Here is a 20,306-nt window from a genome sequence, read left to right on the forward strand (position 1 = left end):
GACACCTGAGCATGTCTCCATACTTTACCCGACTGTAGACTAACCAGACACCTGAGCATGTCTCCATACTTTACCCGACTGTGGACTAACCAGACACCTGAGCATGCTTCCATACTTTACCCGACTGTGGACTAACCAGACACCTGAGCATGTCTCCATACATCACCGACTGTGGATTAACCAGACACCTGAGCATATCTCCATACTTTACCCGACTGTGGACTAACCAGGCACCTGAGCATGCTTCCATACTTTACCCGACTGTGGACTAACCAGACACCTGAGCATGTCTCCATACATCACCGACTGTGGATTAACCAGACACCTGAGCATGTCTCCATACTTTACCCGACTGTGGATTAACCAGATACCTGAGCATGTCTCCATACTTTACCCGACTGTGGACTAACCAGAGACCTGAGCATGCTTCCATACTTTACCTGACTGTAGACTAACCAGACACCTGAGCATGTCTCCATACTTTACCTGACTGTGGACTAACCAGACACCTGAGCATGCTTCCATACTTTACCCGACTGTGGACTAACCAGACACCTGAGCATGCTTCCATACATCACCAACTGTAGACTAACCAGACACCTGAGCATGTCTCCATACATCACCGACTGTGGATTAACCAGACACCTGAGCATGTCTCCATACTTTACCCGACTGTGGACTAACCAGACACCTGAGCATGCTTCCATACTTTACGCGATTGTGGACTAACCAGACACCTGAGCATGTCTCCATACTTTACCTGACTGTGGACTAACCAGACACCTGAGCATGTCTCCATACTTTACCCGACTGTGGACTAACCAGACACCTGAGCATGCTTCCATACATCACCGACTGTGGACTAACCAGACACCTGAGCATGTCTCCATACATCACCGACTGTGGACTAACCAGACACCTGAGCATATCTCCATACATCACCAACTGTGGACTAACCAGATACCTGAGCATGCTTCCATACTTTACCCGACTGTGGACTAACCAGACACCTGAGCATGTCTCCATACATCACCGACTGTGGACTAACCAGACACCTGAGCATATCTCCATACATCACCAACTGTGGACTAACCAGATACCTGAGCATGCTTCCATACTTTACCCAACTGTGGACTAACCAGATACCTGAGCATGCTTCCATACTTTACCCGACTGTGGACTAACCAGACACCTGAGCATGCTTCCATACATCACCGACTGTGGACTAACCAGACACCTGAGCATGTCTCCATACATCACCGACTGTGGACTAACCAGACACCTGAGCATATCTCCATACATCATCAACTGTGGACTAACCAGATACCTGAGCATGCTTCCATACTTTACCCGACTGTGGACTAACCAGACACCTGAGCATATCTCCATACATCACCGACTGTGGACTAACCAGACACCTGAGCATATCTCCATACATCACCAACTGTGGACTAACCAGATACCTGAGCATGCTTCCATACTTTACCCGACTGTGGACTAACCAGATACCTGAGCATGCTTCCATACTTTACCCGACTGTGGACTAACCAGACACCTGAGCATGTCTCCATACATCACCGACTGTGGACTAACCAGACACCTGAGCATATCTCCATACATCACCAACTGTGGACTAACCAGATACCTGAGCATGCTTCCATACTTTACCCGACTGTGGACTAACCAGACACCTGAGCATGTCTCCATACTTTACCCGACTGTGGACTAACCAGACACCTGAGCATGCTTCCATACTTTACCCGACTGTGGACTAACCAGACACCTGAGCATGTCTCCATACTTTACCCAACTGTGGACTAACCAGACACCTGAGCATGTCTCCATACTTTACCCAACTGTGGACTAACCAGACACCTGAGCATGTCTCCATACTTTACCCGACTGTGGACTAACCAGACACCTGAGCATGTCTCCATACTTTACCCAACTGTGGACTAACCAGACACCTCATGCTCAAGTTGCTTAAGCATATAAGAAAGAATTCACCTAAAAAGAAAATTCTGTCGTTAGCATGTCCAAGCTGCTTTTTCAGTGTAATGAAAGTAGATGGGGACCAAGAACAGCCATGGTCACCATTCACTTTCATTACAGAGATAAATCATACTACTTGATAACTCGTTTACTCCTTTATAAGACAGAATGAATGAATGTTCATTTAACAACACTCTGATCATAAGCAGCAAAACACAAAGCAAAACTAAACCCCAGCATGATACACGAGTCGCTGCTTAAGATAAAGACACCCCTGCGTGTGTGAGAGAGAGAGAGAGAGTGTGTGTGTGTGTGTACAGGGGGAATGATTGCCTGTTTGAGAAAATAGCTTTTCACTGCAGATGTCAAGATATTTAAACGCACAATCACACAGATATTACTGCTTAGTATGTTGTTTTTGTTGTTTTTTAAATAGAGATAATTTTTTGGTTGTCAAAAATTTGCTGTCTTGTCAATCTTTTCAAACAAAGTAAAAAAAAAAATCAAAGAATTGGAATTGATTGTGCCTTTAAAATGTTGTCTTTTGCCTGCCTAATGGATTTTCAAAATCCCAAGCACTTTGCCTTAACCTTGTTTACTCTATACCGATGTAAAAGAGCTTAATAATGATATAAAGAAGACACGGCTATTAAAGGTACAATATGGAAAAATTTTGTATCAAAATATCCAAAAAACACTTGCACAGAGTTATATATTTCTTTCAATTGTGTTCTTACATTATCCTAAATGTTTATAAGAATTTGTAAATTCAGAGAAATTCACAATTTTAAATAATGGCTCGTCCATGTTCACTTGTCGCTTGTCAATGACGTAAAATCCGCGTTATCCCTGGTTTCCGCTCGTACTGCCATAGTAACCATGGCGACAGATGTGGACAACTGTGTTACGTCTAGCGGCGCGCTCACGCTGTTGTAGTTTCGTTCAAACATTATGGATCATGGCAAGCAGACTTTGGGACAAAAGGAGAACTAAAACAAGGATCAATATCAGCGTAGCGTTTTCGAGATGCCGAGAGCTAGCGTCCGCGGCTAACTTCGACTCGACAGAGACGCCGCTCTTGCATGTGCTTTATTAGACAGGTGAGCAAATGTACATAAAACTAATCAATGTTAAATAGTTCAACATGATGAAATGTTATAACATGATCAGTATGTTATTCTAATGTTGATCTAGCTCACTGCTAGTCTCATACAGACAAACTAACACATAGAATAACATTATAACTTTCAACACACTCAAATGCAGTTTAGTGTGATAGTGTAGAGCAAGTGAAGCAGCGCTGCGTTACCTCACAAGTTTCATTCGTCTGATAAACTGGCCTGTGTGAGTTTTATTCAGCACTTGCGGGTAAGTTATTTCGGTAGAATCAAATGTCCTCATTCCTTTATATCCGCGGGACTCGCGTGTGGCGCTGATATCTGTCTACCATTAGCACTCGCGCTCTGCTTCATTCCACAGTCATGTTAAAAACATCAATGTATTCACTCATACATAAACATTATTAGATCCTTCAGCATGACGACAAGATGCATAATTCCGCTTATCACTGCGTCATCAACCTACGCCTTTGTTATTGTAAGAGGTTAGCGACCCCTAGCGGCGAAAAAAATTATATATTGTAGCTTTAAAGAGCCATTTGGAGTTTCAAGTGTTAGAGGGTCTCCTAAAGGCATTTGTATATTCTGCATTAATGGATGAAATGCATGTGTGTGATGACAGGAGAAATATCGGCGTGAACAGGAGAAGTTGAAGCAGGAATGGGAGCAGGCGCAGAAGGAAGTGGAAGAGGAGGAGAGGCGCTACCATGAGGAGGTGAAGTTTCTCTCTTTGCAGGTCTTGAAGTTTACAAATATCCCATTGACTGACATCGTTACAATATTTACCACCATTCAAAATGTAAACGATAGCTCTGACGGCATTGTAATATTTGCATACTGAATAGATATTGGTTTTCTTCCTTACTTTTTTTCACATACTTAAAGGGCACCTATTATGCTTTCTCAGATATGACCTTTCATGCAGTGTGTCATAGAGCTGTTTGTGAATGTAAAAGGTCTTTAAAGTTTTAAAGATAAAAGTTCAGATAAATAAAGTTATTGCCTCCCAAAAGCAAAAAAAAAATGATTCTAGGGATGCGCTGATCCGATGCTCAGTATTGGTCATCTGACCAATCAGAGCAGAGTAGACCAATCACAACAGACTGGACCTTCTGACCAATCAGAGCAGAGTAGACCAATCACAACAGACTGGGTCATCTGACCAATCAGAGCAGAGTAGACCAATCACAACAGACTGGGTCATCTGACCAATCAGAGCAGAGTAGACCAATCACAACAGACTGGGTCATCTGACCAATCAGAGCAGAGTAGACCAATCACAACAGACTGGACCATCTGACCAATCAGAGCAGAGTAGACCAATCACAACAGACTGGACCATCTGACCAATCAGAGCAGAGTAGACCAATCACAACAGACTGGACCTTCTGACCAATCAGAGCAGAGTAGACCAATCACAACAGACTGGGTCATCTGGCCAGTCAGAGCAGAGTAGACCAATCACAAAGACTGGACCATCTGACCAATCAGAGCAAAGTAGACCAATCACAACAGACTGGGTCATCTGACCAATCAGAGCAGAGTAGACCAATCACAAAGACTGGACCATCTGACCAATCAGAGCAGAGTAGACCAATCACAACAGACTGGACCATCTGACCAATCAGAGCAGAGTAGACCAATCACAAAGACTGGACCATCTGACCAATCAGAGCAGAGTAGACCAATCACAAAGACTGGACCATCTGACCAATCAGAGCAGAGTAGACCAATCACAACAGACTGGACCATCTGACCAATCAGAGCAGAGTAGACCAATCACAACAGACTGGACCATCTGACCAATCAGAGCAGAGTAGACCAATCACAACAGACTGAGCCATCTGACCAATCAGAGCAGAGTAGACCAATCACAAAGACTGGACCATCTGACCAATCAGAGCAGAGTAGATCAATCACAAAGACTGGACCATCTGACCAATCAGAGCAGAGTAGACCAATCACAACAGACTGGGTCATCTGACCAATCAGAGCAGAGTAGACCAATCACAAAGACTGGACCATCTGACCAATCAGAGCAGAGTAGACCAATCACAACAGACTGGACCATCTGACCAATCAGAGCAGAGTAGACCAATCACAACAGACTGGACAATCTGACCAATCAGAGCAGAGTAGACCAATCACAACAGACTGGGCCATCTGACCAATCAGAGCAGAGTAGACCAATCACAACAGACTGGGTCATCTGACCAATCAGAGCAGAGTAGACCAATCACAAAGACTGGACCATCTGACCAATCAGAGCAGAGTAGACCAATCAGAACAGACTGGACCATCTGACCAATCAGAGCAGAGTAGACCAATCACAAAGACTGGACCATCTGACCAATCAGAGCAGAGTAGACCAATCACAACAGACTGGGTCATCTGACCAATCAGAGCAGAGTAGACCAATCACAACAGACTGGGTCATCTGACCAATCAGAGCAGAGTAGACCAATCACAACAGACTGGACCATCTGACCAATCAGAGCAGAGTAGACCAATCACAACAGACTGGACCATCTGACCAATCAGAGCAGAGTAGACCAATCACAACAGACTGGACCATCTGACCAATCAGAGCAGAGTAGACCAATCGCAACAGACTGGACCATCTGACCAATCAGAGCAAAGTAGACCAATCGCAACTGACTGAGCCATCTGACCAATCAGAGCAGAGTAGACCAATTACAACAGACTGGACCATCTGACCAATCAGAGCAGAGTAGACCAATACATGAATCTGAGATCCTCAAACAGTGTGAAAGCATGCTTACCATGGTAAATTGTTGTAAGATACTTTACAGATCATCACACCACTGAAATGTGAAAAGTTTCGCTACTTGTTTGCTCATAGAAGCTTTGCCACTGATTGTGTTTGTGTGGTCGATACAGGAGAGGAAGATTCTGGAGGAGACCGTGACCCCGCTGACCCCCCTGACCCCTGTGACCCCCCTGACCCCGCTGACCCCCCTGACCCCTGTGACCCCTCACTCACCGACGGCACCGCCAGTCCTTCCCAAAACACAAAACACTTTGCACTCGCAGCCCGAGCGGGAACACAGGCTGGGAACAGTGGAGAACCAGACGGTGAGACTTCAATGAATGACGTTAAATGAAGAGCTTAATGTGTGTGTAGACGACACTGACTGTGTTCTCCTCCAGCAGAGCTCTGAGAACTGCAGACAAAGGGAAAACGGCATCGCTGAAGCAGCGCAGACACACACACAGAGTTTACAGATGACAGTAAGGTCTGGGACAACAACTCCAGCAGTCAACTAGAAGGAAAAGTTCACCCAAAAATTTGAATTCTGCCATTATTTGTCATTCCACACTTTCAAGCTGTTACTTTTTTCTACACAGCAAAGAGTTAAATTAACTCTGCTCAGAGTACATATGGTCCCACTCTAAAGAGTGTTAAAGTAACTCTGATCAGAGTTAAAGTTAATGATAATTAAGAGATTAATTAAGTGATGATTGAGCATTAGTGATGAACACCTGCTGTTAACAAGCAGAATCACTGAAGGAAAGAGAAACAACAAGAACAGAAAAAGAGAAACTCAAGAACTACAACTGACTTCAACCAGCCTTAGATTACATCAACTGAAGATAAAAGAAGACATTACATCTGTGAAGATCTCAGCAGAGGAGGATTAAACAACTCCACAAACAGCATTACCAGCTTCACTTATTAATGACCAGACTGACTTTATTTCTGCCATTCATCTGCAGAAGTTCTTTTTGAGAATTAACAGAGCTTTAGATATTGATGTTTTATTTTGAAAATGTTTGGTTTCAGTTTGCCGCAAGCGCACCGCCCGGTCATGTGACAAGAACCAACCAATCAGCTTCACCCTTTCAGTAACAACATTGAAAGCTCAGTCAACATGAAGGATGGGGTTCACCCAAACATTACAGGGTTTTTTTCTCTTCTCCGTAAATAAATCTTGTAGCAGAGCTACAGCAAGAGTTTTTCGGTCGTGGAAATCCATTACAGAAACTTCCTCGTCGCTGTTCATGGTTGCATAGCAATGGCAGACGCCACGGGAGTGCAAGCGCTTTGGAAAGAAGGAGACAGAAGTGTAGCTGCACCTTCCACACATTTTTAAACGCGATATGTGAACGGCCCCTAAAAGTGAAACTCTTCCCGAGTCTCTCCATAAGGCTGCACTCGCTACTGGTTATTCTGGGATTCTGGATGAGTGAGATTGGCCTGTTTTGTTATTGCCAGAGTATCTGAAGCTTGTGTAAAGACTCCACCCTCTTCTGAACGGAGGCGGAGCTGCAGCTCATTTGCATTTAAAGGGACACACAAAATCTGAGCCTTTTTGCTCACACTCAAAAAAGGGGCAAATTTGACAAGCTATAATAAATGATCTGGGGTATTTTGGGCTGAAATTTCACAGACACATTCTGGGGACACCATAGATTTATATTACGTTTTGTGAAAAGGGGCATAACATGTGACCTTTAATGGAAAAGAGCCACATGAAGAGTTTGTGTTGCATGGAAAATAACAGTATATGGGTTTGGAACAACATGAAGAATTTTTGAGTGAACTTAAACATTTTAAAACTTTTTCAAACTCATCATAATACCTAAAGATCTTGTTTTCTGTATGTTTCCACAGCAGTTCTCCTCAGCCAGGCTGTGTGTCGGTGGGTCCGAGAGGACGAGGACGAGGGGAGCCACTGCAGTCTCTTCAGGGTGAGTCTCGTCTCGCTGAGGACTCATTTAGAAAGGCTGAATGATGACACTCTGAGGGTGACACAATGTCTTTTCTTTTGTTTTTAAATGGGAGGAAATTTCACAGTAAAATGTGGATAACATATTATTATTATTTTGTTATTAAATTAGTTATTTAAAATATCTTACTACAGTGCATTTAATATCAACATTTTGAGTCTGTAGATGTGTAGTCCAAGTTTCTGTCTATTGTGAAGTACACAGTTTGAATTTTACGTGTTGCTTAACTAGCAAAACTAATATGCAAAATAACAATACTTGTTCCATCCGTTCATTTTAATCAGATATGCATTTGTTATGGGTACATTAATAAATGTGAATGTAATAGAACTATTTCCATCTTGGATTATTTGATTCACTGAGCTTGTCCCAGTGCATTATGGGATTACTTTCTCAGTTAAGGAATTGAGCCAGAATAAGATCTTAACTGGCTGGAAAAGGCTTTGTGTCGAGAGTGAGCCGGCGATTACTTCAGATGCCATCTAGATAGACGACTAACTAGGTTTACTAAAAAATCAGTAACTGAATATGTGTTAATCTTTCAAATAAATGATCAATTTCACTGAATCCTCTGGTGGTCTTTGGTCATTTTAGACGGAAAATGTTATGTTTTGACATTTTGAAAATGTACTACTTTATCTGAATTGTCTGAAACTTGGTGACTTTTGTGTCTTGCAATATGAAAAAAAAAAAAAATCATGAACATGATTCAAAACAGCTAAATGGTTTAAACAATAGTCTGCCATTGAAAATACAGAGCAATTTTGCCGAGTACAATCTACAATTGGGCTACAGGAGTCATTGATAATATGTAAACATACAGTACATCTCCAAATGCAATACACAGCCCTGTATGTATATTAATATAGGGCTATACAGGCATCTAGTGGTGACATCATGATATTACATGAGATTTCCTTGATTTCTCCCATCAAATGTCTTCAATCAGCCTTCCATGCAGTGGATTTTAAATACCTTTGCTCTATTTTAACCTAATTTAAATTATTTTGGGGGAAAAAGTATTATTTGAAAATAATATGATTTTTTATTTTTTTATTTTTTTATAGACCTAAATTCTGCTTAATTTAGAGGTGAACATTGTCTACTACCATAAAATATTAAATATTTAACATTAATTTAATTTAAGAAAAAAATATTCTGCGGTCAAAACAGGCCGAATACAATAAGCGCAACACCACCGAGAGTCACAATGATCCTCACCCAGTTGAGGCTGCAGTGTGTTATGAGCACGGTTTGTTTCTTTACTTGTCTATGGTTTGTTTGATATTTTACAGATACAGCACTGGGCAATAGAGGGCAGAATGAGACCTGGAACAAGAATACATCACAACCAAAACCTGGTGGACGCAAGAGGTGTGTGTGTGTGTGTGTCTGAATGTATGTGTGTGTTTGTGTGTCCATTATGTGTTCTTTCATTGATTTATGTATTCATACACAAGTTGCAATGTGTGATTTAAAGTTTAAATGATTTTATGTTTGTGATTTTTTTGTTGAATTCATCCTCATGGCTGAAGCGTAGTGATTCCGAGCATGTGTGTGTGTGTGTGAGATGAGGGCTGAACACTGCATGTGACTCTTCATCCTCAGGTTTGACTCTATAGAGAACATTGGGCCAAATCCATCATCCTCACCTTCATTCACAGACACACAAACACCTCCATCACCAAACAGGTACAGCACAGTTTCTCTGACCTGAGCAAAATACACACGAGTCAAATGATCACTTGTTTCTCCCCAGCCCAGATCAGATGTGATTGTAAGTGTATAATATGATCATATCAACAATATAGAAAGGCCCATTCTGCTCTGCAAATATCAGCATTGATAAACCCATTTAAGTCGACCACTAGTTTTGATGCTGCCGTCTTTGATTACTGACAACAGTCCTGTTTTTATTGAATGACTTTAGATTATAAGTTTGCTCTTGTTGTGTGTGTGTGTGTGTGTGTGTGTGTGTGTGTGTGTGTGTGTGTGTGTGTGTGTGTGTGTGTAGGTCTGTCAGTGGGAAGAAACTGTGTTCAAGTTGTGGTCACCCACTTGGCAAAGGTGCCGCCATGATCATAGAGACTCTCAGCCTTTACTTCCACATTCAGTGCTTTAAGGTATGAGTACGTAAAACAACTGGAAAAGTACAGAAGCAAATATATTGTTATCACACCAATGACGATAACTATAACTATAAAGTTTTAATAGTTGTTCTAACTCTAAGAGAATAGTAGAGTCCACAGCACAGATATAACGATAACAACACTTTCAGAATGATGTTTTTCCAGCTAATGAACAGAAAGATTTTCCAGGTGGACCATCAGGATTTCTGGCTCATTTTAGACGTTTGGCTTTCCATCTAGTTTTACAGTTATGATCAGCTGTATGAGGTTATGAATGATACTGTCGGCCAGCGGTGGCTGCAATAACACTATTAAAATAGAAAGAGGAATCAAGGTTGTGTAAAACATTGTTGCTCTTTCTCTGCTTTATTTAGTATCAATAGAACTTACACTACAGCTTAAACATTTTGGGTCAGAAAGATTTCTTGAGGTTTTTGAAAGTTTCTTATTCTCATCAAAGCTGCATTAATTTGATCAAAAATACAGTTAAAAAACAGTGACATATTATTCCAATGTAAAACAGTAGTTCCCTTTCAGTCGGTCACTCTTTGTTATCGGAGGAGACCGACAGAAATGGGATCTTCGCAGAGAGACCAATCTAGTTTGAGTAACTAAACGAGCCAATGTTCATTGGCATGCGATAATTGCGCCATATAATGCAATGCATCTTTGCATTTCTCTTCGGAGCCGAGGACGTTGATGTTCTGCTCTTACAATTTTTGAGCATTCTTTCTGGGAAGAAGACCTCTCAACGTGTTGGTGGTTTTCACTAATAGCACTGGTGATCTGATGGTTACAGTGTTGGCTTCCTCACCGAGACCACCTCCTCGGGCCCAACACTCGCACCGAAAACCACAGGCCCTTCACAAGCTCCCGTTCAAGATGCAAATGCAGAAACACGTTTTTGAATGCAGCCGTCCCCGAGATTGGTTTGCAGCGATCGACCTGTCCAGTCGGTGTTGAACTGCTTGAACTCATTCAAATGCAGAATAGTGGCCCCAATGAAACTTTTTCAGAGGCTCCTGGGGCACCTCCCGCTCAGGTTGCTTCATATGAGGCCGCTTCAGCACTGGCTTCATGGCCGGGTCCTGATATGGGCTTGGCAGAGGGGCACGTACCGGGTGTCACCGCGCATTGTCGCCAAACCTTCAGCCCGTGACCGGACCCTTCCGAGTTGCTAGCAGTACGTCTTACACTGGTGGGCTATGCTCCCGCCGCATTTCGCAACTCGCCCACCATCTCCTCCCATAGAGTCAGAAGCATCTGAGGTCTAGGTGGCCCCAGGCAGTGGTAGACACCATCACTTCCGCTAGAGCCCCCCCATGAAGCGCCTCTTCCCACCGGGAAGACCCCCGAAGATGCCCGATCAGTGTTGTGCTTTCCTTCCTGCAAGATGGGTTGGAGCGAAGGCTGTTTCCCTCCATCCTCAAAGTGAATGTCGCTGCTATTGCTGCGCATCATGAAGCAGCTGAAGGTAAGTCGTTGGGAAAGCATGACCGGATCGTCAGGTTCCTGAGGGGAGCGAGGAGACTGAATCTGCCTCGTCCTCCCTCTATACCCTCTTGGGACTTGTTTCTGGTGCTCAGCGCACTGCAGAGACCTCCCTTCGAACCGCTGCAGTCAGCTGAGCTAAAGATCCTGCGTTGGCTTCTATCAAGAGGGACTTGGGACCTGCAAGCATTTTCGGTGGACGAATCGTGCCTAGAATTCGGCCTGGCTAAACGTTCACGTTGTCCTGCGACCCCGGCCCGGATATGTGCCCAAGGTTCCTACCACGCCGTTCAGGGACCAGGCAGTGAACCTGCAAGCGCTGCCTTCAGACGAGGAGGCAGACCCAGCCCTGGCTTTTCTCTGTCCTTTCCGCTTCTTGCGCTTCTATGTGGACAGAACGCAAACCTTTAGGACCTCAGACCAGCTCTTCGACTCAGACCAGTAGAAGGGAAAGGCTGTCTCCAAGCAGAGGTAGTCCCACTGGATAGTGGATGCAATAGACTTGGCGTACCAATCCCAAAACGTGCCTTGCCTGTTCAGGTTGCGAGCACTCTCTATTTCCTAGAAATGCTATTTCCTCCTGGGCGCTGGCTCAAGGTGCCTCGCTGACAGACATTTGTAGAGCTGCGGGCTGGGCGACACCCAACACATTCGCTAGATTCTGTAGCCTTTTTGTAGAGCCATTCTGCCGTCTCTGCCGGTCCGCTTCCCCCCTAGACTTAGGCTGGAACCACCCCAGAGACTTCCATATGTTGTACTACCCTACTTGGCTAGTCCATATGTGTATTCTCCACATGTTACCTCCCTCCGGGCAGGATGTGGCATCCGCAGTGTTCCCCTTCCCCTGGGAATGGCACACTTTCCCAGTGTTATCCAATGTTCTCACTGAGTGGGTCATAGGGAACATCAGTGGTTGATACTCCCCGCATAAGCTTCTGCCCCCAACAGAGGGAGAGTGAGGCTTATGCAGGGCACTGGAAGGGCCAACAGCATGGCATTTTGAGTAGGGATCCCATTTCTACCAGTCTCCTCCAATGTACGTAGGAGAGACCGACTGAAAGGGAACGTCTCTGTTATGTATGGTAACCCTTGTTCCCTGAAGGAGGGAACTGAGACGTACGCCCCATATTGCTGTACCACCGTTTGGCGGCCGGGTCTCTGTCTCGGATCCTCAGCGAAAACCGAAGATGCGTTGCACCTGCTGCTCATTATATACCCACACTGCGTGATAGAAGCAGCTGGCGCAATTATCGTATGCCGATGTGCATTGGCTCGTTTAGTTACACTCAAAGTAGATTGGTCTCTCTGTGAAGATCCCATTTCTGTCGGTCTCCTCCGACGTATGTCTGCTGTATGTCTGCTTCAGGGAACGAGGGTTACCATACGTAACCGAGACATTTTCTATGTGAATTTATAGTAAAGTGTAATTTATTCCGGTGATCAAAGTTGAATTTTCAGCATCATTACTCCAGTCTTCAGTGTCACATGATCCTTCAGAAATCATTCTCAATGTATTCCTTTATGAAGGAAGTGATGACATTTGAAGGTTGAAAATAACAGATTGCTGGATGGAGCAGGTTGAAGCAATGAGAACATTTTCTTTACAGTGTTTGTGTGTGTTTTCATCCTCTGAAGTGTTTTTCTCTCTCTGTCAGTGTGGGATCTGTAAGGGCCAGCTGGGCGACACCAGCACAGGAACAGATGTGCGGATCAGGAACGGTCTGCTCAACTGCCATCAGTGCTATATCCGCTCCCGCTGTGAGTTACACACGCTCGCTTCACTCTTTCTCTCTATCCATTCTGACATTCCTTCAGGGTAGCAGATGAGGAAAAGTCATGGCATATCCTCAAATACATGATAAATGTATGATGTATTGAATTCAGAGATCAGATCATTGTTAATGTCTCATTATCGTTTTGTCTTCCTCTTGTCTTTTAGCTGCTGGTCAGCCCACCACTCTATGAAGTCATTGATTGTAGGAGTAAAATAAATCTACCCATAATTCTCTCGCCCACAATCTTCACAATCTTCACGTATGTGAATACAAGCACATTTAAAATCAAACCACTTCAACTTCTTCAAGTCCAACACGGCTGCAGTGAAAACCACGCTTCTGGCTGAACTGACAGTGTTTTAGCTGAAAAGTGCGTTCTCTTGATGACATGTGGACGGCTGGAGTCACCTATAGATCATTAACACTAATGAGGAATTCCTGCTATGACTCCACTTCGCTTTAAATTTGTCTGAATCCATTCATCCTCATGCTGTAAACGCATCTAGTTTTAAAATGTTTCTTACATCAGAGTATTCTATTAAATCTGGCTTGATTTGCTCTTCAACTACAGCTGAACATTCAGAGTGATGGCTTTTTAATAGTTATTTTTCTGTGTGGATTAAAACACCAAAATCTGTCCAAACTATCACAAGAATTCCTGTCTGCAAGTTATATTGTCTTCATTTTCAAAACATAACATGTTAGCATTCATAGTGCCTCGTGATAAAAGAAAGCCTGTAATCATGGGAACACAGTCACTGTAATCATTCTATGAACTATATGGAGGAAATTATGTATTTTTATACATAAAAAGTAAATTTGAGCTGATAAAAATGCAAATGCATGTGAACTGACTGCTGGTTAAGACAACAGACATATTCATACATTGATGTTTGGGAAGTTGTGCCTTAGGAGAGATGCGACGTCTACGAGAAAGTGTTTGATGCAAAGACTGTTTCTACGCTCATATGAAAAATGGAATATATTTTTGCTCATTTATGATCTTATGGATCAAGTTGCACCTTGCTCTTTGAAATAATGGAGTGTTTGCCTAAATATCTGTTTTGCCCTTTTCACAGCACATTGTACATCTTTTTTCCTAGCAATAGTATTATGCAAAATTTAAATGTATGGCCAAAACTACAATCCTTTTCTGATTTTTTATTTTTTTTTTCCTTAAATCCAAAATGTGTTTTGGCTATAAAGAGACCTAAACGTGGTTTTGGAAAAACTCACATAAATATGTATATAAAATAACTATCTTATTTTAGTTTAATTTTGAAGATGATTGAATTGAACACATGGCAAAGCAATACAAATATAAAATGTTCATGAGCTGCTCATCATAACACACTCACTGGCTAATGTAACTTGTGTTTTATACGGAGCCTCTAAAGGGACACAGGGATGAAAAAATATGAGATGGGAGGAAACATAATGTTAATGCTTTTTCGTTTTCTTACAAATGTTTGGTCGCCCCTAGAAACTTTTGAGTTTTGGGGGACACAAACATTTGCGAGAGAACGTAGAAGCATTTAAATATACATGTCCCTTTAGTGGCTCTGTAGTTTTATGCCTAGCAATGTTAGCACATTCATAATGTGTACCCGAACAGAAGGGTGAAAGGAAGGCTTTTATGATTGTGGAAAACAGTTTGACCACGTTGGCTGTTTAATCTTCTGTCATGATTTATTTAGCCCGCGTTTCTGTGCTTCGGGTCTCGTCATGTATTTTATGTTTATTTCATCATAACTTTAGATTGACACAGGGCCGAGGCGTTTGCCAGGCAAGTTATATGTTGTTTAGGAGGGAAATAGTTACCTTGGAAAATATATATTACATCTAAGGTATATTTATTGTGTTATTCAAATCCCAAATCTATACTATCCAAAAATAGATTAATTTGATGTTCAAATGCAACGGCTTTACAATATACTGTATGTTTATAAATAAAATGTTAAAAAATGTAATCGTCTATATTTCTTCGTTTCTACAGCATGAAATGTTTTGAATCAGATTGTAATAATGGTTAAAATAATGCGTAATGTATCAATATAATGCAATTGCACCACATGCAAAAGAAAACAGGATCAAACTGGCTGAAGTGCTTGATTTGAAGATTGGTCCCGTGGCAGTATTCGAGTTGTTATTTTAATGCAATTATATAAAAAATATATTGTTTATGCATCTAATGTAATCAAGCTGTACATACTTTCTGTGAAAAAGGCTTTTCCTACCATCAGAGCAATTCAAGTGAAGTTTGCGGTAAATGCTCATTTTACCACATGCATACTTCTGCATACAACTACATACTTCTCATTATTCCACTTTGTACATTTACATATAGCAACCTGCAAACTCTCATAGCTTGTAAAAATATATTAAATAACAGTATGTTTTAAGTCAAAGTTCCCAAATGACACCTTTTTTTTTTTTTCTTAAAAAGAGTTTCAAATAACTACTGTTAAATTCATTTGTACTGAACATTTTGTAAATGACTAGTATTTGCAATATTATTTCTTGCTGCAGGTCCTCTTTTTTTTTTTCTTTTTTTTTTACTGTTGAGAAATCTGTTATGCTCAACACTTCCTTAATTTGAACACACTTTCTCAATCAGTGGTCATCTCTGGCTGTCCAGACGGTTGAGCAGTAATTCATGACTTAAGTTACTGCACGGCATTATTGGTTAAAGAGGTTGTTGGTTCTTGTTATAGTTCTGTTATGTTAAATTATGACTGTGTGATGAAGACATTTCCAACATTATTTTTGTGGCAAACGTATGCATCTCATATGCATCTCATATTCTCAGTATGGGATGAACTAGTGCTGTGGTTACTTAGCAATGGATAGCTTACAGTATTTTATTTTGAAAGTTTGAGCTTTTATATATTTATATTTTTTTTAACACATTTATATTTTAATAAATTATTAAAAATGATACTGTAGTAGCATGCAATTAAGTATCTGGAAAAAAAATGCTGGGAATTACTGGAAAATGTAAGGATTATTTTGTTAAATTGTTGTGATGGTTAATTGAATACTGTGCTCTTTGATATTTATCTGGGTGGATGAGAAAAGATCTCGATGGCCTTCAGCTTTTGCTCCCCTTATGGCAACGTATATCATCCCTTTATCATCAGACTAAACCTGAATAATTTATACAGATATAGTCAATGAACAGCAGGTATCAAAACAGACATCGGAATACAGAGATTCATATTTCACTGAAAAAGAAAATGATCTCTGTTATCAAAAGACAGTGGTCATGGAACAGAAATGAAGAAGAAAAAAAAGGACTAGGGATCTTTACTTACATTTACTTACTTAAATAGATAAAATGGTGAACAAATTCAGACTTATCAAATCAAATCAAATCAAGTATATTTGTATAGCGCTTTTCACAATACAGACTGTATCAAAGCAGCTTCACAGTATTAAAATAAAATAATACAACAAAGTTTGTTTCTAGTGGAATTTATTGATTGATAGAATAAAATTAAATTATTGTTTACTGACATGAACATCAACAGTAGGAGGAATGAAACTGCTGTTTGTCTTATGCAGGATTTGTCCTCTTATCTGCCTCCTGAACACAGACTTTAGGTTACTTACATAAACCAGGTTCTCTGATAAAATGAATGGGGTATCTCACTATGGGAACCTCCTCAGGCGTTATGAATCCAAGCTCCAATAAGCTTTAGCAAAAGGAGCTTTAAATCAATACTGTCTATAGGCTCAAAAGGAGGCTGAGACAACGTGTTCAGGCCCACAGACAAATCTCACTGTGAAATCACAAATCAGTGGCTTTGAAACCCAGTTCATATGCAGCACACCTCTCATAAACCTTTGTACGAGTGGGTCTTGGCCAATAGAATTAGTGACAATCCCCAGAAGAGTTTCTGCAGAAAACTTATGCCGAAGAGCAACGATTCAGACTTCACCACTTTCCTCAGAGAACCTAAGCATAGTCCTTGATTCGAGGAATGAGTGAATCAATCACTGTTGCGGTTGAGGTGGTGCTTCAGATGCAAATGCACTGCTGTCCAGTGTTGAAAACTCTCAGAGACAGTTGAGGCCATCAGCACCAGATGACGTAAACGTAGTCTGAATGGGACCTTTCTCCCTTTCTGAAAAAAGGATAGACAGCCATGAATTGACCTGATGCACTCCTCAAACACTTGATACAGGTCTGAGTTTAGTCTGAGACTGAAGTATATTATCTCCTGTCTGGGTACCAGCAGCTTTTAATCTTCTTTATTATGAAGCCTAAGCTCTCCTAAATGAGACACTAGAACCTTGGTATCCATCTTCACTTGCTGCTGTGACTGACTGCAGAGGAGCAATCAAAATAAGCTGATACTTTGAGACCCGCAATTCTCAGTGTTAGGGCTGCTTCAGCACTTGAATCCCAAAAAGAACAGTCAAAAATGTGTAGGCTGTGCCTTGATAGGTAAGCCTGAGGAAGTTCCTGTGTGATGGCTAGATGCCTATGTGAAAATATGCATCTTTCAAATCTACCAACATAAACCAGTCTCTGGGACATATAACCCCTTTAATGAGCAACAGACTTTCTGGGGAGGCAGGTTTCAAAAGCCTTTATCCTTTTTTGCGCAGGTGACACTGTAACACTCCACTTGTAGCATGAGGAAATTATACAAATTAATGAGGGCTTCACTCTCATTTTAATGATTGAATGTATAAGTATCAATGAAACCATAATTAGCAGCAAACCACTACTAATGGAGGGACGATGCACAGCCGAAGGCCGAGAAGTCCATGGCGTAGGCAGAGCGAGGGAGCGAGGAGCCAAGGTGGAGCCAAAAGGTGCAGAGGGAGCGAGGAGCCAAGGTGGAGTGGACTGGTTGATGGGCCAAGGTGGAGTAATGGGCTCTGTGGCCAAAGTGGAGCTGGAGAATGGAAGGCCCGATGCAAATCTAAGCAGCAGAGTGGAGCCGCCAAATGAGGAGCCAAAGGCCTGAAGGCAGCCAGCGGAGGCAGGGCCGGGCAACAGGATGGCTTTGGCAGAGGAGGTGGGAGAAGGAGGCTTGGTGGGCCATCAGCGATGAAGGAGACTTGGAACTGGACAAAACCATCAGCGACGAAAGACGGCATTGTTGCCGGCTCACACACCTTGTCTCACAAATTTCATCCATTTCTGTTATTATAATCCTTTCTTGGTGTTTCTGTCAGGATACGGTGTGGCTTTCCAACATATAGTGTGGCCGCAATGTCTATATACAACTGAGAGTTCAGGTCGACCTCACCGGTAGGGATGGAGAGTCTAAGAGCTTAAATCCATGCAGCACTGTTCGGAAGGAATCCACAATGTCCAATATACTCCACAATGAGACGATCTGGAATAATTATCCAAAACAGCCGGCACAAAGCATATGCTTTAGATTACTAAAAGCAAGCAAGAGAAACGTTGCTGCTGCTGCCTCTTCCAGAATGCCGGAATGCCGGCTCTATTTCTAGTAAAATAAAAAAAATAAAACAGACCTTCTTTCTGCATTGTCACGTTACCTCACGTGACGAGAAGTCCTGAGTGGAGTATCGTGAGAATTGAATTACAGATAAAGAACAGAACTTATACATAAAGGCAGACATGGATATGAAAATGATAACAACAGTGGCTAGTATAAACATTATCTCCGCTTATGTGGCCACACTAGAACACTGGTGATGCATATTTGTAACAGCAGCCCTGAACAGGACTTTTGGTTTCACTGGGGCATAAAGAAACTCATCCATTTCCCTTTTTGACAGTCCTGACAGTCCCAGCCACAGAGTTCTTCCCCCACCACAGCTAAGCCCATTCTCTGGCCGCAGCTCTGGACTGCTCCTCTGGATGACTGTAGGTTGATATCCACAATGACACAGATCTCTCCCCAGCATCAGTCCGACTCCCCATCTGCTCCACGATCACTGCACTGCTGTATGAGGTCCGCTCCTGGAGCGCTTTGCTGGACCACATTCTCCTGCAGAGTGAAAGTGTGGGTGAACCGGGCGTAAGGCATAAAGTTTCCTCGTGGAGACAGCCCTATAGTTTAAAATGGTCTCGACAACCTTGGCTGAGGGACTAGACTTCAGGAAACCCACAACTTCTTTATCACCTGTGACAGAAGGTCCCTCACTGCTGAGTGGTTCTTGTTTGTAGCTCCATATAGCTTTGTTTTGAATCTCAATTTATTATTATTCCATGCCGTTTATATTGCTAAATATAACTTACTCATCATCATATATCTGGTATAGTCTAATATTGCCTATAACATTAATCTGACATCGCTAGCTTTTAATCTAAATCACTATTGCTAGCATTTTAGCATTTCGCTAGCCTGTTAACCTGCCATCCGTGCTTACCATGCTTACTTTTTAATGAGTCAATCAAACAACTGTGGTGAGTTGGATCAGTCAACAAACACAGTAAAGGGGGTCGCACACCGGACGAGAAGCGCAGCGCCACGTCTTTAAAATTCTAACACATTATTCTCTATCAGTGTACACACACACCGGCGGCGCCATTCGGCATATGTCCGTGGTGCCCAGCTACGGCTCAGGACCTTGTTCAAAATTCTGCCACAGAGCGCCATTTACATAGTTTTATATTAAATTTACATTTATTTATCTCAAATCGTCGTTAATGTATATACTGACTTCACCCTGTGCTGCAATATACATTCAGTTTTACATTCATTTACAGAAATCAGTTGCATTGATGAAAACTGCTGATGTTATCGGATTTTCAGGTGATATTCTCAATTCATTCAGTTAACGGACGCTCTGAGGTAAAGTGTTCAGACTGCAGACTTAGCAACGATTGAATTTAATAGAGAGCCTAAGTCCCGCCCCTCCGCTTCCGGCTCATGGGACCTTATGTCGGAAAAAATATGTATGGTGGTCAATGGCGAGAGACAACTTATCTTTTTATTCCATCTGATCTGTGCCCTGAATTACACATATGATGTTTGTCAATTTAAAAGATAATTATGACAGCCAAGAAAGTCGCAGTTTGTCATAAAACAGAAGAGTAACATTTAGTTTTATGTGAA

General features: G+C 42.0%; 1 protein-coding gene across 8 annotated transcripts in view; it reads left to right on the plus strand.

Moving 5' to 3' along the window:
- Window positions 1–15,227, plus strand: part of limch1b (LIM and calponin homology domains 1b) — a 131,172-nt gene extending 115,945 nt beyond the window's left edge. For 6 of the 8 annotated variants that reach the window (XM_084133388.1, XM_084133389.1, XM_084133390.1 and 3 more), the window contains 9 exons: window positions 3,733–3,825; window positions 6,012–6,206; window positions 6,285–6,367; window positions 7,747–7,823; window positions 9,158–9,236; window positions 9,471–9,554; window positions 9,877–9,985; window positions 13,138–13,240; window positions 13,422–15,227. In XM_084133388.1, the coding sequence (XP_083989514.1) occupies window positions 3,733–3,825; window positions 6,012–6,206; window positions 6,285–6,367; window positions 7,747–7,823; window positions 9,158–9,236; window positions 9,471–9,554; window positions 9,877–9,985; window positions 13,138–13,240; window positions 13,422–13,447 (849 nt within the window). In that variant the 3' untranslated portion in view covers window positions 13,448–15,227. The remainder of the gene's footprint in view (window positions 1–3,732; window positions 3,826–6,011; window positions 6,207–6,284; window positions 6,368–7,746; window positions 7,824–9,157; window positions 9,237–9,470; window positions 9,555–9,876; window positions 9,986–13,137; window positions 13,241–13,421) is intronic. The other 2 variants (XR_014608759.1, XR_014608760.1) reach the window with 1 other exon arrangement.
- The last annotated feature ends 5,079 nt before the right edge of the window (window positions 15,228–20,306 follow it).

Source organism: Abramis brama (assembly GCF_963993115.1).
Source record: "Abramis brama genome assembly, chromosome: 13".
Lineage (NCBI taxonomy): Eukaryota > Metazoa > Chordata > Actinopteri > Cypriniformes > Leuciscidae > Abramis > Abramis brama.